This window comes from Equus quagga, chromosome 7 (assembly GCF_021613505.1).
Source record: "Equus quagga isolate Etosha38 chromosome 7, UCLA_HA_Equagga_1.0, whole genome shotgun sequence".
Classification (NCBI taxonomy): Eukaryota; Metazoa; Chordata; class Mammalia; order Perissodactyla; family Equidae; genus Equus; species Equus quagga.
In genome coordinates this window covers 47,109,078-47,134,525 of record NC_060273.1, presented here as the reverse complement: position 1 = coordinate 47,134,525, position 25,448 = coordinate 47,109,078, and the positions used below count along the sequence as shown (strand labels likewise).

At 40.8% G+C, this 25,448-nt stretch overlaps 1 protein-coding gene across 6 annotated transcripts in view; it reads left to right on the top strand.

Annotated features, from left to right (window-relative positions):
- The window catches only part of NSD1 (nuclear receptor binding SET domain protein 1), a 164,196-nt gene extending 139,991 nt beyond the window's left edge, over positions 1 to 24,205 (top strand). For all 6 annotated transcript variants that reach the window (XM_046667133.1, XM_046667136.1, XM_046667132.1 and 3 more), the window contains 9 exons: positions 5,258 to 5,414; positions 6,831 to 7,036; positions 9,802 to 9,914; positions 14,419 to 14,688; positions 16,074 to 16,190; positions 17,256 to 17,397; positions 18,485 to 18,591; positions 20,547 to 20,751; positions 22,278 to 24,205. In XM_046667133.1, the coding sequence (XP_046523089.1) occupies positions 5,258 to 5,414; positions 6,831 to 7,036; positions 9,802 to 9,914; positions 14,419 to 14,688; positions 16,074 to 16,190; positions 17,256 to 17,397; positions 18,485 to 18,591; positions 20,547 to 20,751; positions 22,278 to 23,908 (2,948 nt within the window). In that variant the 3' untranslated portion in view covers positions 23,909 to 24,205. The remainder of the gene's footprint in view (positions 1 to 5,257; positions 5,415 to 6,830; positions 7,037 to 9,801; positions 9,915 to 14,418; positions 14,689 to 16,073; positions 16,191 to 17,255; positions 17,398 to 18,484; positions 18,592 to 20,546; positions 20,752 to 22,277) is intronic.
- Positions 24,206 to 25,448: the final 1,243 nt, after the last annotated feature.

Sequence of the window (25,448 nt, the reverse complement as noted above, 5' to 3'; positions counted from 1 at the left end):
GCTGCGTGGGGACAGGGCCCATGGGCAGTCAGAGCTGCTGCGTGGGGACAGGACCCACGGGCAGGAGGAGCCGCTGCTGCTGCCCCGAGTTGAGGGTTAGGGCTAATTTTATAAGGCATGGGTATGTGAGTCATCTCTTTACAAGACAAAGGAAAGAACATGAAAAAAAGTTAAAATGGTATCAGTGCAGGTGGGGTCTGGTCATTGGGTGATCCCATGATTTTTAGACAAGAATCAAATCGGATTAAGTAAAGGTCAGAAGCCACCACCATAAATCAGTTACATGAGATTGCCAGACAGCAACCTACTTAAGTTCTTGCCTCTGGCATTAAGAATTTCTAGAGATAAGGTCATTTCTCTTCTTCTTCCTGGTACTGAGAGGGAGGCACCTTTACAGAGAGAGATTTACCTTACAAATGTAAATGTGTCCCAACAAGGGCAAGTTCCATTCCCCAGAGCCTCCTTCCCTGTCCCAGTTTATCGAAAGCAATCAGCCCAAAACAATCCCTATGCCAAAGAGACATATCCTGGGGTGGCCAATTTCAGGTCCCTACAAGGTCATCCCCCCTTCCTTCACAAATGCCAACGTTTCTCAAAAGGGCAGGCAAAATTCCAGTCCTCGGAGCCTGCTTCTCATCTGCAGTTTTAAAAGTAACCAGCCTAAAAATCCTCATAAACCGTTTTAAAATTAAGCAGCCTAAAAATCCTCATCACTATGGTTTTTGCATTGGGAGGTAGTTTCTGTCCTCAAACTATGGTGCTAATATAGAACAAATAGAATATTAAGTACAGTTATGTAGGTGGAAAGTGGAACTTTGTTTTAGCTAGGGATGTTTTAATGCTCAAAGAGGACACTTTTTGGTTCTTATAATACCTGCTACTTATAAAGCTATCTTGTGGTGAACCCTATTTATCATTATACCATCTTTCTTTTCTTTAGAAGAAAGTTAAAGACAGAGTTTTGGTATTTAATAGTGCGATATTGTGATTTATAAGAAATATATCTATTTGGTAGTTCAGATGACCAGAATATATTTCTTAGATAAATTTCGTCTTCATCCACAGTTCCTGAGTAAGACCTTCCAAAACCCCTGGAATTTCCTGAGTGATAAGACAGATGGGAGCATCTTTTGTTATAATATTTGGTCTCTTTTCCTCAGTGCCTGAAAATGCTTCAGAGCCATAGAGGTGAAATGGGTGTCTTGTTATTCATAATAAGCCCTTTCTCCTACAACTGGGTTTATGTTAATGAAAGGTACCTTTGCAAAGCACCTAAGGAGGGGGTGGGGCTGGTTGCAGGAGGAGCCAACTTTGAATGGAGGGTTGGACCTTTCACTCCCACACCCTGATTGCTGGGGAGGGGGAAGGGAGTCGAGGTTGAATCAATCATCAGCCGCCATTGAGTAAATCAGTCCTATCTACATAATGAAGCCTCCATAAAAACCCGCAAGGAGGGTTCTTGGGGAGTTTCCTTGTTGGGGAATCAGAACGCTTCCCAGGCTCCAGGAGGACAGAAGCTCCTTTGCTCGGGACCTCACGCTATGCATCTCTTCATCTGGCTGTTGCTTCAAATCTTTAATATCCTTTGTAATAAGTTGGTGATCTAGTAAGTAAAATATTTCTCTAAGTTCTGTGAGCTGCTCTAGCAAGTTAATGGAACCTGAGAAGGAGGTTCTAGAAGCCTCTGATTTATAGCCAGTGGGTCAGATGGGCAGGTAGGAACCTGTGCTTGCAACTGGAGTCTGAATCAGAGGGCAGTATTATGGGACTGAGCCCTTGACCTGTGGAATCTGATTCTATCTCCAGGTTGCTAGTGTTAGAATTGAGCTGAATTCTCAGACACCCTACTGGTACCTGAGAATTGCTTGTTGGTATAGGGAAGCCTGCACACACATGTTGGAATTGGGTCCAAGAACTCTTTCAATAGCATTTAAATACAATGTTCTGTATTTCTACTTTAGAATGAAAACAGGCACCTGGGAGGCCAAAGTGCAAACTCCAAAAGTTTTCTGTGTTTCTTGAACATGGGAAGATGAAACAGTTTCAACATTAGATTGTTTTTAATTCCAGAGCGGAATGACTGAGATGGTTTTAGGGTAGAGGTACCCATGTGATGGCAGTCACAACTTGTGGCATGGTTGGACACTGAAAAGCTACTGAGTCCAATAATGGATACCCATAATGATAACTGAGTTCTCAAGAAAATTTAGTAGCTGCAGCTTTGGCTCTCAAAGTATGATCCATGACTCCCTAGGAAGGAGGAGGGGGGGCGGCCAGAGACCATTCAGAGGCTTCTGTGAGAGAACTCTTCATAATAATACCAAGATGTTACTAGCCTTTTTTACTTCATTGACATTTGCACTGATGGTGCAAAACCGATGGGTAAAGCATCTAGCACCTTAGCACAGATCAGGGTGGTGGCTGTAAACCGGACAAGTAAAAGCAGTCATTGTATTCTGTGGCACCCCACACTCTTGGTAAAACATGGAAGTTTCACTTAAGAATGTCCTTGGTAAAGAAGTAAAATTTATTAATTTTATTAAGTCTCGACCGTCATGTGAATATTGTTGTAATATTCTGTGTGAGAAGATGGGGCGGCCGGCTCTGTGGCAGAGTGGTCAGGTTCGCGCGCTCCGCTTTGACGGCCCAGGGTTTCGCCAGTTCGGGTCCTGGGTGTGGACATGGCACCACTCATCAAGCCATGCTGAGGCGGGGTCCCACATGCCACAACTAGGACCCACAACTGAAAATACACAACTATGTACCGGGTGTCTTTGGGGAGAAAAAGGAAAAATAAAATCTTTCATATATATATATATCTCTCTCCATTGAAAATTTAAGACAGATCAATGAAGTTTAATGCAGTAGTACTAAAAATTTATTGCTACGATTTCAGATTCAACATTGCAGTTAAAGTCTACTCTAACTCCTTTTTCTAAGTATCTGTGATCAGATTTTCTTCATGTACATCAATCAACATTTTGCAACAAATTCAGTTAAAAATATTTGGAAAAATGTAAAACACTGAGGTTTTAAAATTTTTTCTTATTTTGGAAAGTATTCAAAAATTACTTAGTTTTGATTTCTATTTGGTAAATATCAATATTTTTAGCCCATATAAACAAAAGGTTTTTGCGAATCTCCTTTATTTTTCAAGAGTTTGAAGTTGTCCTGAGACCAAAAATCCTGAGAACTGCTGATCCCACTACCTAAGATTATCCTCCTGTTAGAGGACAAGGAAAGAATAGAGTCTTAGAATTTTTTTGTCCATGTATAGGAAGAGACTGAAGGTAATAATCCAGAGTATTAGGATAATAATATGGTAAAGTGCTAAATTAAATCACTTCTAGGATTCAGCAATATGTTTAAAATTTATTTTCTTACCCTCTTCCACCAAATGTCCCCTTTTCATCTTTTGGTGGTTCATGTGAATTTCCCTCTTCTGTTTCCCTTCTTTCTCCTATGCATTTCCTCCACTGCCACCAGAGACACCCTCCTGCCTACCTCCCAGCCATCTCTATCTAGACTAATCTTGTTGATTTCTTTCCTCAGCTAGTACCCCCATTATATCCTTCCCTGCAAAACTGATGTGCTTGCCATTCCCCTCAGCTCTGACCCTTGGCCTTTCTATACTGGGTATTCTGTTCAGATTTCTTTTCATGTCATATCCTTCTTTGAAGGCCTAATTCTAATGCCTCATCATACGTGCAATATTTCTAGTAGTGTCATGAGTGCCAGCTTAGTAAAAGGAAGAGTTTTCTACCAAGACCGTGTAGTTGGCAAACTGTTCCAAACCAATCAAATTGTGACTCAGCAGACAAGTAAGCATACTAGGAATGTTGCAGAAGGTATTCGATTATTAGGGCATTAAACTTAACATGACTCTACTATCACTCTTCATGTCCCATGCTAAGGTTATTTGACTTGTCCATAAAATGCAAAAGAATAGCTAAATATGAGTTTCAGACCATAGAGGACAGGCTGTAGATATTGAGTAAACGAGTTCTTCAAACTTGTTTTGTAACAGCAGACTTTTTTCCCAAATGAAGTCTCCTTCTGAATCAGCTCGGGTATATAACACCAATAAAATGACAGCTCTAGTTGGAGCAGAAGGCCAGTCTCAAGCACAAATTCCTGGCCCCACTAAAAGGAACAGACACCCCAAAGCTTGTTTCAAGGGCTGCTGTAGGTCACTGAGAAAAGAAAAAGGTCAGCACGAGTAGAAATTGTATAAGGATATGTCACAAAATTAAGTTTTCCATAAGACTTTAGGAGATTTGAAGAGGTACAGGGTGTCCATGGTGAATGTAGATATATGCCTTTTCATCATCACTAATGTGTAATTAACCTGGTGTCTGAAAACTTGGATGGGGGGGCCACTTACATGTAACTGAAGTTTAGGCAACAAACCACATTAATACCTGTGATTTTTGTCACCAATGAAAATCACAGATACTACAGTTAGAGATTCTTTGAAATATCCTTTACAGTCATTACCACTGTTAGATCTTATTTATGCATTACAAAGAAGCGTCTCTTCTCCTAATATTTTGATCATAACATTTTAATATAATCAGTGTCTTTGTAATTTTATGTGTTTATTTTATGCATTTATAGTGTCATTTTGAAAGGGACCCATGGGTGTCACAAGAGTGCCAAACAAAAAAGATTTAAAACTTAGTAATCTAAAAATGGAAGGAAGTGACCTTATGCAGACTACTTATATGTCAGATACTACTAGGCAATTTATTCGCTTGTTTAGTCCTCAAACAGATGTGATTATTTATTGTTTGTTATATTAAACACCTTACCACTGAGGAAATGACAGCTCAGCAGGAAAGTGAATACCCCAAGGTCATATGATCTAGCTCTTATCTGACATCGGTTGAAACTTGTACTTGTGTATCATTGATATTCTTTAGTGTGTTCTCTTTTCGTGAAGAAGAAGAAATGGATATATGTGTGTATACACATTTATGACTTTTAGAGGTTCACTTCTGATATGATTGCCCTAATCTAATTTTGCCAATAAGATTCCATGTTTATTTGCTGTGAATCTAACAAACCTCCCCGGATGTGGTTCAGGAATGTTAGAGAGGGCATACTCCTGTAGAAGAGTCTTTCTGAATAACTTGTTAAATTACTAAGCCCTTGACTGGGAGCTAAAGAACTGGTTAGGAACTGAGTAAAGTTGCTGCAGCTGGGTCCTTATGTGTAGCCTTGTGATTCTGAGTGCCAGAACTTTTCATTCCCACAGGAGGCAGCCTTCTGTGCTGTGATTCTTGCCCTGCTGCTTTTCATCGGGAATGCCTGAACATTGACATCCCTGAAGGAAACTGGTACTGCAATGACTGTAAGGCAGGCAAAAAGCCACACTACAGGGAAATTGTCTGGGTGAAAGTGGGACGATACAGGTGAGTGAACATGGAGACTAGCACAAATTTCTTTTACCATCTTCTTTCTTGGGATCACAGTGCTTAGCTTTTTTTTTTTTTTTTTTTTTTAATCACTGATTAAGCAAGATCCACCCCCCTCCATTAACTTCCTATTATAAAAGAAGAAAAACTCACTTTCTGTTTTGCAGTTATTGGAATAATGCATATTGTGTTTAGAAAATTCATTAATGAAAACAAACCCATATCACAAATAAGGAATATATGTTCTAACAGTTTGGCATATTTACTTGCAGATACACCAGTACATGCACCCTCAAAATAATTGGCCTTAGAGTTTATACACAGTTTTGTGCCTTTATAAATTATTTTTATTGAACATGGAGTGTACAAAAGAATGTTAACATGCATGAGTTTAAAGAATAACGCAAAGAACGCCTGTGTACGTACCTCCCAGTTAAAGAAATGGCACATTACTGCTCTGTTCAAACAGACCAGTGGCTCACTCCGTACCCCTGTATGAATCCATTCTCTCCCCACCTCCAGAGGTAACCTCCCTACTGCATTTTGTGTCTTTTATTCCTTTGTCTTGCTGTGTAGGTTTACCACACGTATAATGTATTGTTCTGCACATTTATATGAAGGAATTGTTAGTTTTTCTGCGACTTGCTTTTGTTCATTCACTCTTATGCTCCTAAGATTTGTTGTTAGTGCAGTGCTCCAGCACATTCATGCTTTGCTGTTCTACAGTGCGCCTTTTTATAGTCACATAAGGTAGTGTAGTTTATTTATCAGTTCTCCTGTATGCGCTATGAACATTTTGTCAGTGTTTCTTGGTGTACATGCACAGGAGCTTCTCTAGGTCATTCTCAGGATAGAGTAGCACAGTAGGGGTTTCTAGCTTTAATAGCTAATGCCAAGTTTTCTTCCTAAAGTGATGTATTAATTTACCGGGGTGTTTTTTTTTTTTTTTTTTGGTTTCGTTTTTCTGTGCCCCAAATAATTATTGAAAACTTTTCTTTTTAAAGCCCAAATTGTATTACATTGTATAGTGTACCATAGTTACTTCTGTCATTCCCTTAATGTTAAGTCTTTAGATTATTTCCAGGTTTTCATTCCTATAGATAATGCTTGAATAAACATGATAGTCATAAAGCTTTGTCCTGTCTAATTATTTTCTCTCATAGATTCCTTGGAGTAGAATAACTGAGTCTAAGGGAGTGTATGTGTGTAGGTTAGTGTGTGCACGAGTGTAGGTGTTTTCAGGCTTTCAGCACACACTACTTGTTCTCTACTTAGATTGTAAGAATGCCTCAGTTCAGACTTTAATGGGATAAACAGACTTTGCTCTTCCTTATTCCTGTCCTACAACTCGCTTTCTTTCCTAGAGTCTTGCAGCCTTCTAGAGGTTTATTTAATTGTTTTTACCTTCCCCAGGTGGTGGCCAGCTGAGATCTGCCATCCTCGAGCTGTACCATCCAACATCGATAAGATGAGACATGATGTAGGGGAGTTCCCTGTGCTCTTCTTTGGGTCTAATGACTATCTGTGGACTCACCAGGCCCGAGTCTTTCCCTACATGGAGGGCGATGTGAGCAGCAAGGATAAGATGGGCAAAGGAGTGGATGGGACGTATAAAAAAGGTAACTTTATCCTTTTTGTTTCTCAGACCAACACAGACCTCTGTTGGCCAAGAATCTACTCTGTTAGAATTTGCATACACTCCATTGGCAGCTGTGTTCTGCCTTCCGGGGACAGTATGTAGCTGCAGGTATAGGACTTTCTAGGGACGTTAACCCACATAACTCATTATTTTTGGGCCTAACCTTTACTTAACTGGAATTTCTTTGAGGGAGGTTTTTTGTCGTATCTGTTCTGTTTTCTTAGCATCTCATCAAGTAGTGGAACTTTGGAACTATTTTGTGGAATAAACACTGGTTTACTAGGCAAGGGCCAGAATCCCTAGCAGAACCGCATTTGTTCCAAGGAGATTTTTTTAGTTTGTTGGGAAGAAATGAAATTCACCGAAAATTATAGAGGAAAATAAGATAGTAAATTGAAAGCATTAGTGTTCTGAATCAAAAGAGATTTTTGTCATCTAGCCCAGCAGAGAGAAGGATTGGGGACTTTTGGGACCAGGATGGATTGAGTCAACTATGAGCCTCAGTTTTGTCTTACTATATAATGAGTAGAATGCTCTGAGAATTGACTGAAATAATAAAAAAGTCAACCTGCAGGCCACATACTTGGTTTCCCATCAGTGCTAATTACTTTCTTCATTTAGCTGTCCTTGCAAACGCAATACAGGTATCTCTTGTTACTTGAATATATTTGGACATTGAAGTATAAGATTTTATCTGAATGATGAGGTGAAGAAGGATTCTGAGCAGGTACAACTTGCTTGATGGCGAATGAGGGTGATGTCCATAGAGAACTAGTTTAACAGAGATTCTGTTTGCCTCATGTTATTCCAATGGGTCTTGACTTATTTGTTGGCCACGTGGTGACTATGTAGATGTGGGCTGTCAACACTAATACTACAGGAGCTTGAGTCTTGAGTCCTTTAGTGTCAGATGGTTGGGGACCAAGTGACCAACATCTTTGCCTATACAGAGTTGTTCACCACCAAGGCTCAGGGAGAAGGTGGAGTGTAGGCAACACTGCAAGTCTGAGTCTTTTGAAGCTCTAGGGTTCTCTTCTTTCTATGTCTTGACCCTGGGTTTGCTGGGTGCCTCTGCCTTCAAGGAACACATAATTTTATGGGGGAACTGGATGCAGATACCAGCAGTCAAAATGCGATTCATTGAGTGTTATGGCAGAAGTGTGCATGGTATGCTGTGGGAACAGACCATGATGAAGCATAACTAATCTGGGGATCAAAGCTTGGAAGTCTCAGATGGCTTCTTTCCTAAGATAGACTTTGAAAGATGAACCATAATAATATTAGTTACTGTTTCTTGTTTGCCAGGTCCCGTTCCAAGTTTGTTATCTTCTTTAAGTCCTTGTGGCTGCCCTATAAGCTAGATGTCATTATCCTTAGCTTACAGATGAGGAAACTGAGGCACATAAAAATTACATGTCTAAATCCCAGTAAGTGATAGATGGTTTCAAACTGTAGTATTTGGGGTCCAGAATCCAAATTCTTAACCCCTATACTGACTGTGAAGAAGTTAACAACTTAAAGTGTAACAAGAAGACAGCACATGTGAAAGAACATGTTGAATCTAACAGGTTGAGTTGGTGACATCCAAGTATTTATTTGGTATAGTTTAAGCACAGGTTTGGGGATAGTAGCACTGGGCTGTTTGCCTGAAAAAAGGTAAGTTACATGGTCTAGCAAGAGATTTAGAAAGCTCAATCCAAGTAGGATGTCAAGACCATAGAAGGTGAGAGGCTACAAGCAGGAATGTCAGTGAGATGGCTGTTTCAGGAGTTCTGGGTAGAGATGACAAGACTGTCACAGGGAAGTGTCCATGGAGGGGAGGATGATGGGCACTGGATAGACATTAAGTAGGTAGACTAGGCAGGACAAACTGAATAAAAAGGAAGGAAGAAGGGATGTTAGAACAATTTAGAGGACTCCAGGCAGGAAAATGCTAGATGGCAATGGGCAAAGTGAGAAAAAGAGATGAATCAGGGGGGAATTTATTTTTAAAAGAATTGACAGTGCATGGGGAAAGCCACAGAGAGAAAAGAGGGAATTGCTGGAATTCTTTTCAGAGTTTTTAACCTGGGCCAAAAATAATAAGTTAAAATATTGTTTTAAGTGGAGAAGATTGAGAATCTTAAGACTTTATTAGACTTTTCCGATATTACAATCTTTTAAGCATATGAAAAAGTACAGGACTTGAATGCAGATTAACTATGAAGATCTGTCTTTGTATCATTAGAGCTGATAGTTGACATTTCCAGAATCAGTCTTAGGTGAGGAGTGGGACAGCTGCTCTAGAGGATAGACTAGAAGAAGAGGAAAACTTCAGCTTTGAATTCTTCCGAGGAACATGGTGTTATTACCTGGGGCATCTAGCAAGCAGAATGTTTCTGGAAGCAGGATATTCAGGACTGAGGAAAGAATTAGGCTTAAAGGCAGTGACTGCAGTCTAATTGTTAGGAGATATTGTATGTAGGCTTCCTCAAATCATTTAACTGGCTTGTTTTTGTTTTAAATTTTCATCTGAAGCTGGTAGTATTGTGCCATTTTGTGCTGGATTATATTTTGTCTTAATGCTATATCTGAACATCCTGGGGCTATAACTTACTTGAAAATAGAAATCATATATACATCTTAGTTTTCTAGGTAGTGTTTTTTTGTGTAAAACATGGATTTTCTCCAACTTTTATAAAACAAAAAAAGTCAACTAAACAACTCCACCCAGAGATTAAGAGACTGTGCTGTGTGTTTTCTTAGCTCTTCAGGAAGCTGCTGCAAGGTTTGAGGAGTTAAAGGCCCAAAAAGAGCTAAGACAGCTGCAGGAAGACAGGAAGAATGACAAGAAGCCCCCACCTTATAAACATATAAAGGTAAGAAAAGACCTCAGGAGACTCCATCTGCAGGAGACCCTGTGTAGCTTACCCTCTTCCATTCTGTTCATGAGAATTGAAAGCACAGACAGTTACTTTTAGTTAGAGGTGTGAGCTAGTCTTTTTTCTGTTGCCTTGGCAAATCTTCATACAGGTGAATTTGATTAGATTCTGTTCACAGTCAGCATCTTGTGATTTGAAAGGGACCAAAGAGCCATGATAAAAAGTGATAGGGGGCTGCTCCGAAGCCAAGTGGTTAAGTTCGCGTGCTCTGCTGTGGTGGCCCACGTTTTCACTGGTTTGGATCCTGGGCATGGACATGGCACCGCTCATCAGGCCATGCTGAGGCAGCATCCCACATGCCACAACTAGAAGGACCCACAATTAAAACAAAATATGCAGCTATGTACTGGGGGGATTTGGGGGAGAAAAATCAGGAAAAAAAAAAGATTGGCAATAGTTGTTAACTCAGGTGCCAATCTTTTTAAAAAAAAAAAAAAAAACAGATAAATGGCCCTCAGATACTGTGACTAATACACATGGTAAATCATCTTGGGTATGGCTGATAGTAAAGATGTTTTAGGTGACCAATATGACTAGGTTGCCCAAGGTTAGGAGAATTCATGTTGGGGGTACCTAACCCTTTGCATACCTGGTAAAAGAGTCATTACCATTTATCATCTGGGTCCAATCAACCCTTTGTATTTTTTATTTTTTTAAGTCCTTTTATGAACAATTTATAGAAGTAAAAATAAAGGAATAGTGGAGAACAAATTTATTAGAAATTTTTGGATTTACTAAAACGTCTTTTTAAAATCTTCCTATCAAGTTAGTTTTAGTGCTCAAACATCAGAAAACATGAAAGAATACCGTTAGCTCTGTTGAGAAAATGCGATTGCCAAGGTTCTTTTTGTGATGATGTCATTCTTGGATAAGAATACCATATAGGTATTTTTGTGTGTGTCATTAAAAATACATTGTGTAGGGGCTGGCTCCGTGGCCAAGTGGTTAAGTTCGTGCCCTCAGCTGCGGCAGCCCAGTGTTTCATTGGTTTGAATCCTGGGCGTGGACATGGCACTGCTCATCAAACCACGCTGAGGCAGTGTCCCACATGCCACAACTAGAAGGACCCACAACAAAGAATATACAACTATGTACCGGGGGGCTTTGGGAAGAAAAAGGAAAAAAATAAAATCTTTCAAAAAAAAAAGTTTATAAAAAAATACATTGTGTAGTCATTGAGTAAAACTATACTGTGACTGTTTATTTTACTGTTGCACCATGCCTTTGTGATTACATCAGTTTTCTTATGATTTTAGTCTTTTTTGCATAGTTGAGTAACAATGAGTAATCATGAAACAGTAAAATATTACAAGATACAGAGGAAAAGTAAGAACACTAAAATTCCATAACATAGCTTAGATTTATAAAAGGGTCTAATGGACCTACATGGTAGTTGTAAGACAGAATGTTTTCTTTCTACTTTTTTTTTTTTTTTTTGAGAATAAGGAAGTTTTCTTTTTGATCTTTGTAAGACTTCCAAGAAAGAATAAAAGTTGTAGAATTTCATCCTTAAAAATAGCTAAAACTGCTGAAAAAAGGTAACTCAAAACCTAAAATTGGGTCTAAATGGACCCTGATGATATGCTGAGAATTAAATGGAGTTAGTGTACGTGGAGACATAACACTGAAAGTGTAGTTAGGCCTCAAAAAAGGGGAAGTAATCTGGTCCAGCCATACATGTCAGATAACAGCAAGGTAGGCATTTCAGAGTAGCTCATCAACCATGTTGAGCCTGGCTATTGAGAGAGCAACCTCCTGTGAGATCTAAGCACAATTTGAAGACCAGCTTCTTTCCTTCACTTTTTTTTTTTTTTAAAGCCAACATATTTCCAGGGAAACATATTTCCTGACATGTTGAAGATTATATGAAATTCAAATGTCAGTGTCCAATAAATAAAATTTTATTGGTACACAGCATGCTTGTTCATTTGTTTGTAATTATCATCTATCACTGCTTTTGTGTAACAATGGCAGAGTTGAGTTACATGCACCAGAGATCTTAGGGCAAGCAAAACCTATTCTTTTTCTGTCTGTCCCTTTACAGAAAAGTTTGTTAGTCCCTGTCCAGACTTATTGTTTACCTCCAATTACATATCTATGTTGTTTCCACTTAATGTTTCTTTTTTTGCTTTCTATCATGTTTGGTAAGAAACTTATTTGGGTTTAATAACAGGTTAGATCAGATGTCTTACGAATGATTGAACCATAGTTTAGAGAAAAGGAATAGGATGAAACTTATGTCACGGAGTGTCGGGTAAAGATACTCATCTCGAATCAGGGGTGAATGTTCAAATGCCCTATGTAGGACCTGTAGTCTCAGGTGACTGAGCTTATCCCTTGTCTTCTATCCTCTTAGAACTTGCCTTACTTGGTAGGTTTACGGATTCCAGTTGAATGTAGTGGGAGTATTCCTCCATTAACAAGTTTATAGTTTTTACTAGTATTTTGAAGAATCTGAGGAGAGACATGGCAGTGAGACTTAATGTTCTTTAAGTTGTTAGCAGAGAACTGGTTTGAGGACAATATATTTCTATAAGCAGATTGTAGATTTTATAGTATTGTTAAAGAATAGGAGCCAAATAATAAAGTGTTAGAAATCTAGAATATTTGATGTCACAGAAAAAATTATAAGGGACATTAAAAGAAAGATAATTTGATTATAATGGCGCCCATGTTTAAGAGGCTACTAGGCTCTGTAGTGGACCCTTTGCATATATTTCTTTCTTCTTTTTTTTTTACTGTGGAAGATTCTCTCACAGCTAACAGCTGTTGCCAATCTTCCTCTTTTTCTTTGAAGAAGATTGACCCAGAGCTAACATCTGGGCCAGTCTTCTTCTATTTTGTATGAGGGCCGCACTACAGCATGGGCACCAACAAGTAGTGTAGGTCTGTGCCTGGAAACTGAACCCTGGCCACCAAAGCAGAGTGTACTTTACTTAACCACTAGCCCGTGGGGCCGGCCCCCCCTTTACATATATTTCTTATTCACACAACAGTCTTGCAAGTAAAGTAATTTATCAAAATCAAGCAATTTCTGAAGTCAAATTCTATGTATGGGATAGATTTTTGAAGACTTGCAGTTTGACTGTTCCCAGTGAAATAATATCCAGTAGGGGAGACTGGAGACTTATTCTCATAGTACACAAATCTATTTTTATTGTGCAGTGGATATTTTTTCTCAGCATTGTTTTATAGTATGTGTAGAAACTCAGTATCACAGCAGCAGTTTGACCTTAGGTTTCATTGCGCCCGATTTTCACTGTAAAGTACTAACATCACTACTAAATAAATAGTGATATTGCTGTAGTCTATTAAGAAGATTTTAAATTATGATAATAAATATTAAAATACATCTTCATCGGGGCGAGCCCAGTGGCGTAGTGGTTAAATTCACGCTCTTTGCTTTGGTGGCCCGGGGTTTGTGGATTCAGATCTTGGGCGCCGACCTATGCACTACTCATCAAGCCATGTTTTGTTGGCGTCCCACATACAGAATAGAGGAAGATTGTCACAGGTGTTAGCTCAGACAATCTTCCTCAAGCAAAAAGAGGAAGATTGGCAACAAATGTTAGCTCAGGGCCAGTCTTCCTCACCCTAAAATAAATAAATAAATAAAAATACATCTTCGCATATAGGAATCTCAGTTACCCAAGGATGCTTTCACACCAACTGTTTACCATTTAAGTGGTCTTTTTTACTGTGGGAGCTAAATTGACATGTCATAATAGCAGAAAGCCAGTTTACAATTCACCTGGCCCCGGCTGTCAAATTATGATTTTTAAGAAAAATTAATGGATTTCATATTTTGTATATCAAGTGAGGCTTTATTTTTATGTCAAACTGCCTAAATCTTTATTTCTTCCAATTTTTTTATTGTGAAAGAGGTAACAAAATTTACCGTCTTAACCATATTTAAGCATACAGTTCAGTGATGCATTCTTAACATTTGCAACCATCACCACCATTCTTCTCTAGAACTCTTTTCATCTTGTAAAACTGAAACTCTGTGCCCATTCAACAGTAACTCTTTATTTTCCCCTCAGCCCTGGGCAGTCACAATTCTACTTTCTGTCTATTTTCACTACTCTAAGTACCTTATATACGTGGAATCATAACAGTATTTGTATGACTGACTTATTTCATGTAAAATAATGTCCTCCAGCTTCATTCATGTTGTAGCATGTGTCAGAATTTCCTTCGTTTTTAAGCTGATAATATTCCATTGTTTTTACCACATTTTGCTTATCCATTCAGCTGTTGCTGGACACTTGGGTTGCTTTTGCATTTTAACTATTGTGAATAATAGTGCCAAATCTGAATAGTTCAAAATCATGTAAATGTGGCATGCAACTTTAATGAAAAGAAATCTGCCTTTTATATAAGTCCTGAATTGTCTTATGTTGACTGACTTGATACACTATAGTATGTGTTTCTTTTCCAGGTGAACCGTCCTATAGGCAGGGTACAGATCTTCACTGCAGACTTGTCTGAAATTCCCCGTTGCAACTGTAAAGCTACTGATGAGAATCCTTGTGGGATAGACTCGGAGTGCATCAACCGCATGCTGCTCTATGAGTGCCACCCCACAGTATGTCCTGCCGGAGGCCGCTGCCAAAACCAGTGCTTCACTAAGCGCCAGTATCCAGAGGTTGAAATTTTTCGCACATTGCAGAGGGGATGGGGTCTCCGGACTAAAACAGATATTAAGAAGGTGAAGAAAACTTTGCTTAATTTCCAAATACTTTTTTCTTTGCAATTTCTTAATGTGAGTAATCCCTCTTGATGGAATATGAGAAAATTGGCCATAGAGGAAAATCACATAGTGTAAGGATTAACTTTATTTTTGTCTTGCCATATCTTTCCAGAGTTTAGAGGCTTGAGAATAGATAGTGTCCCTTATGTCTAAATTCCTTAGTATTGATCATGTTCACTGTGTATAAGAATGAAAAAATGAGATAAATTCATAGAGATACCATGGCCTTCCTTATTTGCTGTTCTGTGAAAATCCTGGAACCTATAGTTAAGAGAGAGAGGGTGGTGAATGCATGATACAGAGGTGTTAATCACCTACTGGTAACATATAAAATCTATTTTTACTTAGGGAATAGGCTTGGGTTCAGGCAACACTAAGGAGAAGAAAATTAGGCCTTCTCCAATGAAAATGCAGTGTATCTTAAACTTCAAACTTGGAAGGGCCTGCAAGTTTCTAATAAATAGATAGTATTGTACAATCTTTGTTAGAATGGATCTTTTTTGACAATTTAATAAAAACAAACCTTACTCTGGTCATAGCTCCTGAAGAATTTTATTGAAGTTTGTTTCTAGGAAAGGAAGTGAATATGGATTGTTCTGTTTAGTCATTTGCTAAGTAGCTATTATCTAGCTGTATATATGTTTCAGGCATTGTGCTGTGAATGCAGTGATCAGTAAGAGACGTGGTCCATGCTTTCATAGAGTTTACATTCTAGATGAGGATAGACAATGAATAAGTAATCACAGTGTGGAAGCACAAAGGGTTCTAGAGGTGTGTAGCAGAGGGCCTAAAATTAGCTTCTCTCTGAGAATATTTTAAGTTGAGACTTGAGACATAAGTAGTTGGCCTAGGCCAGTCGAGTGTTAAATCATTGTAGGTAGAGGCAACAGCATGAGTGACAGCCAGTATGACTGTAGTGTAGTGAATCAGGAGGCCAGTAGTGTGAAATGTGGAAGGACAGTAGGCAGGGCATGTTCCAAGGAAAAAGAACATAGTTTAGGGAAGCTAACTTCTAGGTTCTTGGGCAGGTAAGGGATTCTTTTATCACTTTCACCGTTATAATGGAGCCTTAGTTTACTTACTTCCATTTTGATTGATCTTTAGTGTCCAGTCTTTATCTTGTTGTCTGTAATAGAAGCAGGGATGTTGTTCTCATTGTCAAATAGTTGAAGCATCATATTTATATTGTGTTTCTTAAGTAAAGCTTTGTTGAAATGACTAGTTACATGCACACAAACTTTGGAGAATCTGTTATTATTTTCATTAATTTAGAAAAAGTAAGATGTACCTGTGAACACAGTTGTGCTTTTTGCCCTCAAGGTAAGAGCTATTTCTTGTTCTAGGGTGAATTTGTGAATGAGTATGTGGGTGAGCTAATAGATGAAGAAGAGTGCAGAGCTCGAATCCGTTACGCCCAAGAACATGATATCACTAATTTCTATATGCTCACCCTAGACAAAGTAAGTAATGGAGAATGTAATTTCCGTTGTTGTACGATTGTGAAATTAGTGTTTTCCCAGCATTTAGTGTTTGTAGGCATGTCATATGCTGCTCAAAAAAGTATCTTACCCCCCATTTTCATTGGGATTGCTTGATCAGTGTTCTGAAGTAGGTAAGTTTGCTCATTTCTGGCTATACATCAGTGCCAAAAGGCAATAGAGCTGCTTTTTGCTTTCTTTTTGAACTATCCAGTGTAAGTTGGGGATTATGTTTTATGCTATTTTTCCTATAGGATTAAAACTTGAAGCTAGAAAAGTACATAATTGTTCTTTTACCCTTTTAGTTTATAAATTGAGAAACTAATTAGTTAAATAATATTAGTTCATTGAGAAGGTCATGTAAATTGACTATAGAACTTACCTTATGAACCCAAATCAGCTTTCCAATTAGAGGAATTTTCTGATGAGTTTCATTTCACTGATACCTAGAACTATATTTGGAGCTTATTCCTAATTCCAGCCTCCTAATGTGTATCTTTTCTGTGAATTGTTCTTTGTACCTGAGTATTAGGTTCTGCTAGGTTTTTTTTTTTTTTTGTCTTCCTTCCACTAGCCTTTGCAACAGAGCCCTTTCCTTGTGTGAAACTTTGTGAACATTTATCCAGTTACATCCTTACGCTTTGTGAGATCTTTACCTCCAGATGTTCTGATGTCTGTTTGGGAGGGGGATCTCGGCATCAGTGTCAAATTCTCCTTGGGTGATTTCTAATGTGTAGCCAGAGTTCAGGACTACTTAACTCAGAGGATGGGACGTGCTGCTACTTCTAGAGCAGTGATCCAACTTCAGCACACATCAGAATCACCCAGCAGGCTTGTTTTGCTGGGCCCCTCCACATAGTTTCTGCTTTAGTGTAACCCAAGAATTTGCATTTCTAAGAAGTTCCCAGATGGTGATGCTAGTGTTGATCCAGGGCCTATACTTTGAGAACTACTTCTGGGAGATTCAAACTTTACAAATAGGAACTGTAGCTTGTTACAGGGAATACTCAGGAAGTGTCTCATGATCAGCATCTCTACAAATTCTAGGACCGGATCATTGATGCTGGTCCAAAAGGAAACTACGCTCGGTTCATGAATCATTGCTGCCAACCCAACTGTGAAACACAGAAGTGGTCTGTCAATGGAGATACTCGTGTTGGTCTTTTTGCCCTGAGTGACATTAAAGCAGGTAAGAATCATTTAAAGAGTCTGGAGCTAAGAATGGAGAGCTAAGAATTATGCCCAGTATCCTGCTATCTTGTGTAGATATGTGGTTGAGTTGCATTATGAATACATTAAATTTATGAAAATTCAGTTCAATATTCATAAATTGTTTAGTAAGAAAACAGTGGTATGTGTAGATTTACCCATCATTCAGTCCAGTAAGTTCACAGTGAGTGTGAGAGGGGAGCCGTAACCCTGCTTGGTCAGGCTTAGTTCGTGCAAGCTGCTCCCCCAGACCATGAGTGATTCCAGTTTTCATACCATTGGAACCCCTAAATATAAGCCAGCTGCTTTGTAACTGGCTCAGTATTTGTTAGCCCTTCCCTAACATGTTTTGCTTTTGAATGTCTTTTATTTGCTCTCAGTTTTGATGAAGTGTACTTTTGACAGAATGGGGACATTTTGTACCTTAAATCTGTACATCTCTTTTTACAAATTACTGCTATGTGCACTATGTCATATTATCTCAATAAGCTTGTGAGATTGTTGTTTCTTCATTTAACGAGCGGACTCACAGCTCAGATCGCCCAGCTAGACAGTGTAACTGGGGTTGTAAAACCAGGGCTCACATCTGTGAACTGGAGTCCTCTAGTGTTACTCTGTTGAGATGTCTGTCCTTGAGTGCTGCCTGGTGAGCTGTGCTCACCTTGGCACAGAATGACACCTTCAGATTTGCATTCCCTGTGCCTGGCTCATCATTGTACAGTAAGTCTTGTTTGTCTCTTTTTGGTAATGGATTTATATATTTTGAATCGGAATGGTTAGAAAACAAATAAAAAACAACTTGGGATAATTAACACCTCTATAGTAAAAATTATTTTAAATATTACTTGTTAAGCCATAAATTTTTCTGTTACTAAGTTGTGTTAGCTGATTAACAATGTTACAGGATTAGAATTAATATTTTATTAATATTGTGGGATTAGAGTTAATAAGTCCTTTTTTATCTTAAAATTAGTCTGTTCTCTTGGAAGTCGGTATCCTTTGTGATTAATATCGAAATAATGTAATTAAAACCATAGATATTAATATTTTCACGGTCTCTCATGCAGGCACTGAACTTACCTTCAACTACAACCTAGAATGTCTTGGGAATGGAAAGACTGTTTGTAAATGTGGAGCCCCAAACTGCAGTGGCTTTTTGGGTGTAAGGCCAAAGGTAACTTCCAAACATTTGCATTGGGAGTAATGGTATGATCCTCCTTCCCTAACCAGTGGCAGGGCTGAGCCTTTATTTAAAGAAGATGTCTCTGAAATAATGACACTGAATAGTTGATAGTAGGAATACTCAGAATTTACTAAGCATTCTGATGATCAATGTGGTTACACAAGAGAGGATCTTTGGGTATTCTTGAAGTGTTTTGAGCAACCTAACTTCTAATTTGTGATACATTTCTAGCTTAAAAAGCTGTAAAATAGGAATTTTTCAAGTAGGTTACTTCAACATCTTTACTGGTCTCAGCTGATCTCACATTTCCTAATAAGCTACTTACATTCTCAGTATCTGTATCTTTCTCTCTTGCTCTTTAAAGATATCAAAGAATCTGATACTGATTTTAAGATTCTAAATGCAGTATAACGCTTAGGACCTATAAACGTAGGACCCCTCATCTTACCATTGTAGCAAAGTATAAACATTGTTGTGTCTTACTTCTTTTTTATGTGCACTTTAACTGAATTATAATTCCATAACTGTTAAGAATTGTTTACAAGTGTGGATCTTGCTTTTCTTAGGTATTATAAAAAATTTCCCTTGCTGTTACAGTGTCTTGTTAACCATCATTTTGTTGTTGTTAGTGCTGTTAAGTATATTCTATTCCTGGTGCCTCTGCATACAGCAGAGCAAAACCCACGGTGTCTTTGTGTGTCTTCCTCACCTTCTGGTGCTATATCAGATAATGCTCCGCTGCTATTCATGATTTTTTCAGAAGTGAGTGGCTAGCTCCTTCTTCCTGGTCTGTCTTAGTCTAGAAGCTCCGTTGAAACCTTTCCACCTTTCCAGAGTCACGTGGGTGACCCTGCTGGTACTTGAAAACACCGGTGGCATAGCTTTCAACCTCACACCAACAGGAAGCTGCCACAGTATCACAACTGACAAATGGGTGGTGTGGTTCCCTGAACAGGATTTGAACCTGACCATGGCGGTAAAGGCACTGAATCTTTACCACTAGACCACCAGGGCTGGCTAATTATCATTTTTAGTGACTGTTGAATTTTTTATATAATGAATGGACCATAATAGATGAACATCTGGATGATTTCAGATTTCTCTGTCATAAGTATCAACACATTGAAAATTGAAGTTTCATTTATGATGCAAAGTCCAGTTGACTTACTTCCTAAATTAAAATGGTAACTGAGTTTAATGGTGTTACATGCACTGGGGATCTCAGTTTCCGTATCCTTAACGTCTATATAGCATTTCACACTTGAATCAATGAGAGACATTCAAGAGCAGAAGTTTAGAAGTGGGTGGAGATCACTGTGGGCTACGGATAAATCAGATTGATTTAACCAAGATAGATAATGTGATGAAAACCATGGGGTTTGGTGACCTGGGCTGCAGGGAGCACAGAGAAGACCTGCTGGCTGCAAAAGGGTCTGCTTTGGGGAGTGGTGGACATGAAGCTAATTTGACTTAGATAAAGATTCATAGCTTATTGAGAGCAAGGACCATGAATTAGTGTTCTGTGTCTTTCTAGCATGTGACTCATACTAAGTACTCAGTGAAGGTTTGTTGAATAACGTAAGAAATGTGCATGCACATGCCCAGAGAAGTCTTCTTTAGTTTTGAAATCAAACAGAAAACTAGAACTTAAGAAAGGGTGACCTTTAACGCCAGCCTTGTGTATCAACAAAAAGAAGCACATTTCTCTATTTCATTCACGTAGCAAGAGTAAATGATACACAAGTTACAATTAATGCAACCATTTATTGGGTACCTATGATGTGCCAGGTACCTTTCCTGCATTTTCTCTTATCTGTAGAATAGTCTGTGAGCTCTGTCTTTTCCCAGAGGAGATATTGAGGCTCAAAGAGGATAGTTGACCTGGTCAAGATCATACAACTAAATGTGTCAACGGAATGCTGACTGCTCAAATATCTGACCTCTAGAATCAACCCATTGCCACAGAAGAAAAGTCAAAGAGATTCAAGAAGAAGCAACAGGGCAAGCGCAGAACCCAGGGTGAAATCACAAAGGAGCGAGAAGATGAGTGTTTCAGCTGTGGGGATGCTGGCCAGCTCGTCTCCTGTAAGAAGCCAGGCTGCCCAAAAGTTTACCATGCAGACTGTCTCAATCTAACCAAGCGACCAGCAGGTTGGTGCCAAGATCCATTTAGAGTACTCCTGTTCTCTCTCAGATTCTCAGACCTCTTTGGTCTTCCTTTGCATAGTGTTGAGAGGGTATGGTCCATGTTCTCATTCTGGAAATAAATGACAACAAAGGCTTATTAGGACACTAGGTTATAGAGAAGGGCACAGAAATTCGCTTGCTGTGTGTCAAGCACTTTATTTACATTTATGTTGTTATGTTATGTTATTTTATCCTCCCAGCAACCCATAAAGATGAGACCTTTCTATGATGCAGATGAGGAAAGTAAGAGTCAAATTTGGTGGGATGACTTGTCACATTAGAGCGTATAGATGGAGGAGCTGGATTAAAAGCCAGGTTTTCTGACTTCAAGACCTCTAAAGCATGTTCCCTTTCTAAAGAAAGTAAGGTTGAGACAGAGTGGAACTTGGTCTCTCTAGTCAGTGAGGTATGTAACTGTGTTAGTTAACACATGAGAAAGCTGCTTAGGCAGATATGATTCTCAGGAATTTGGTTGGAGAAGTCACTAACCTTTGGGTGGTGATGTGGGGTTGGAGGACTTCAGGGATTTGGATGTGCTGTTTTAATTGACAAAGGTGAGAAACCACTAGGGAGCCATTCTGGGTGAGCAGATTATACATCACTAGTGGCCTGCCTCCAGGAATTGCTTCAACAGAAGAACTTTGAGGTGGGAGTGAGAGGAGTTTGTCCCTGAATTAGCTTTCCTTCAGTTGCCAGGGCAATGAAATAATAGAAACTCAGGCAGTGTGAGGGTAAGCCCGTAACATTGACCTGTCGGTGCCAAGAAGTAAAAACAGGGAATTATTTCAAAGTCAGTTACTCAGGACTGCAGCTGGCAGGGGTTGTAATAGAACTGATTTTGTCTGTGAGCCAGGCGCAATGTCTAGCATAGTTTATTTAGAAGGAGCTGAGGTGGAAACCTTGTCCATGGCAGAGACTCAGATGTGAAATGATAACTGCACAGGTTAGCTTAGTGTCTTTTCCACTGATTCTGTGTGGACAACACAGGTAAAGTTGGTGCTAGTTTCAAGACTTAAAATTGAGCAAAGATGAATCCACTTAATTTTCCACATTTGTATATCTGCTCCCTGTTCCTACTAATAACCAAATAAGCAGGAGTTTGAATAGCTGAGATTTTCTCCTTAGATTTGAATATTTAAATGCAGTATAAAATAGAGTTTGCAGAAACATGAAGGTAATATCTTTACATTGCATCTAAGGGGAGCTTTGGGGGTTTTTTCCCTTGCTAGGAATAGGGTCAAAATAAAGAATTACTCCTGCCTATGTATCTTGTTGATACTCAGTTGCTACTTGATACTTGGCTGTAATTTTTATGCCTCCTCTAGAAGGGGAAACTGAGATCCTGGGGTAGGGGAGGTGCCGGGCAAGTGGCATGTGTCGCTGCAGAAGGCAGCAGTTTAAAATCATTCCTTTGACTTGGTTCTAGAGCCATGGCCCATCTCATGTATCTCTTGTTTTCCTAAGCTTTTGTTTCACATCTGTGTTTTCAGGGAAATGGGAGTGTCCTTGGCATCAGTGTGACATTTGTGGGAAGGAAGCAGCTTCCTTCTGTGAGATGTGTCCCAGCTCCTTTTGCAAGCAACATCGGGAAGGGATGCTGTTTATCTCCAAACTGGATGGGCGTCTGTCTTGTACTGAGCATGACCCCTGTGGTCCCAACCCTCTGGAGCCTGGGGAGATCCGTGAGTATGTGCCTCCCCCAGTACCACTGCCTCCAGGCCCAAGTACTCACCTGGCAGATCAATCATCGGGAGTGGCTGCTCAGGGGCCCAAGATGTCGGACAAGCCACCTGCTGACACCAACCAGATGCTGTCGCTGTCCAAAAAAGCTCTGGCAGGGACTTGTCAGAGGCCACCGCTGCCTGAAAGACTTCCTGACAGAACTGACTCCAGGCCCCTGACCATAGATAGGGTCAGGGACCTTGCTGGGTCAGGGACCAAACCCCAATCCTTGGTATCCAGCCAGAAGCCATTGGACAGGCCACCTGCAGTGGCAGGACCAAGACCCCAGCTATCTGACAAACCCTCTCCAGTGACTGGCCCAAGCTCCTCAACCTCAGTCAGGTCCCTACCACTGGAAAGACCTCTGGGGACAGCTGAACCAAGGCTGGATAAATCCATAGGTGCTGCCAGCCCAAGGCCCCAGTCAGTGGAGAAAACCCCAGTCCCTAGTGGCCTGAGACTTCCACCACCAGACAGACTGCTAGTCACCAGCAGTCCCAAACCCCAGACTCCAGATAGGCTCCCAGACAAATCCCATGGCTCTTTGTCCCAGAGACTCCCACCTCCCGACACAATACTGTCAGCTGTGGTCCAGACCCTGGTAGCTAAAGAAAAAGCACTGAGGCCCGTGGACCAGAATACTCAGTCAAAAAATAGAGCTGCTTTGGTGATGGATCTCATAGACCTGACTCCTCGCCAGAAGGAACGGGCAGCTTCTCCTCATGAGGTCACACCACAGGCTGATGAGAAGTTGCCAGTGTTGGAGTCTAGCTCGTGGCCTGCCAGCAAAGGTCTGGGTCAGATACCACGAGCTGTTGAGAGAGGCAGTCTGTCAGATTCTGTCCTTCAGCCACCTGGGAAAGCAGCGGCCCCTTTGGAGCACTCCTGGCAAGCTGTTAAATCACTCACCCAGGCCAGACTTCTGTCTCAGCCCTCTGCCAAGGCTTTTTTATATGAGCCAGCAACTCAGGCCTCAGGAAGAGCACCTCCAGGGGCTGAGCAGACCCCAGGGCCTCCCAGCCAAGTCCCGGGCCTGGTGAAGCAGGTGAAGCAGATGGTTGGAGGCCAGCAACTACCTGGACTTACTGCCAGGAGTGGGCAGTCCTTCAGGCCTCTTGGGAAGGCCCCATCCTCCCTCTCCACTGAAGAGAAGAAGTTGGCAACCACAGAGCAGAGTCCCTGGGCCCTGGCAAAGTCCTCACCAGGGCCGGGGCTCTGGCCCATGGTGGCTGGACAGACACTGGCGCAGTCTTGCTGGTCCACTGGGAGCACACAGACTTTGGCACAGACTTGCTGGTCTCTTGGAAGAGGGCAAGACCCTAAACCAGAGCAAAATACACTTTCAGCTCTTAACCAGGGTCCTTCTAGTCACAAGTGTGCAGAGTCACAACAGAAATAATGCCAGTAAATGTCATATGACCAGACCAGCTGCCCCCAGGGTTCTTGGGGAAGGGAAATCCTCTTTCTTTTTCCCCCTTAAAAGACAGACAGACCCCAACACTTTTCCATGTTACTCTCTCCTTATATGCCAACACTCAGAACTCTTGTGACATTAGCCAGTGGGGGCTTGTGGTTATGTGAATCATGTATGGAAATCCAAGTGGGCCCCAGCCAAGGAGACAGACAGACTTGGGTCTCTTTGCCCCAACCTTTACCGTGTGGTCAACTTGAAATAAAAAGTCCACTCTGGAGTGAAGCATGGGATTCAATTCCGCTGGTCAGGTTGGAAGGTAGAGGGGCTCATAGCTATTACCCTAGCCCCACAGAGCCACACCAAGGGCACCGGATGAACCCTTGGGAGGAACTGATATCCATTCAAATCAGTGGTGATTTCTTGAGCATTCACATGTGCTAGGCCAGGTGCTAGTCACTGACAGGAGATACAAGATAAATAAGACCTGATCTCTGTGAGCCCAACATGGTGCCTGGGTTCTCAGGCTGTTTTCAAGAACCTGTGACCAGGAAAGAACAGGAAGTTCTGAGGGGCCCTGGGGCTCCAGATTTTGTAATCTTTGTGTTCCCAGAAGTGGTTGTGTTACACAAGTGTCTCCTGGTCAGGTGTGCTTGTGTGCATGTGTATGCATGCACCCTCACACAGAGGTCTCTATAGGCAGGACGGGCTGCACCGATGCAAAGCAGGGCTGTTGGGCCTCTGCTCTATGGGCTGAACAGAGTTGGAAGATGTACACTTGGTGGAGCATCTGGTTGGGGGCTGTGGGAATCTGAGGACTTGGCTTTCCCTCAGGATAAGAAGGCAATTGGCAAGCTTACCTTTCTTCTCTACCGATTTTCCTCTTACATAACCCACCTCATGCCCGTCCCCCAAACACTCAGGTGCTTTCAGATTTCAGAGTTTCGGGCAGTGGACATAGGGAATCTATGGCAAGCTCTGGGCTAGATCCTCCACCAGCTCAGGGAGAGTGCCAGATTCTGATGGAAAATTACTTCTGATCCTTTGCCCTCCTTGAAAGGAGGGAGTCTCCTTCACTAGTGGATTCCACCACCCTCTCCCTGAGAATTGCTGTGCTCTCTCTTGAGAGCACCTCCCTGCTGACTTAGCTCAGAGGCAAGCCAGAACCCTTCCCCTATGACTGGTAAGATGTGTTTAGAGCAGTGTCCAGTCTAAGAGATGACTCCTCATAACTGCTGATTATCTGTTACTGCTGCCCTGAGCTGGGGCCCAAGGGCTGGGAAATCTGTTGGTGCTACCCTGCCCTACCATTCCCCCAGCTCGCCGACTGCCTACAGGAAGTGCTGTTTGGCCAGTTCCTTCCCTTCCCCCCGCCCTTCCTTTGTCCCTAGACCAAACATGTTTACCTCTCTGCTTTGCCAACTTAACCAGCAGCTTTAGCCACCAGGCCATCTCCTGGCCACTCTCTCAGTTACGGCTTTTACACCCTCAACAGGATTCTGTATTTTGTCCCAGTTTCCTCCTAAGT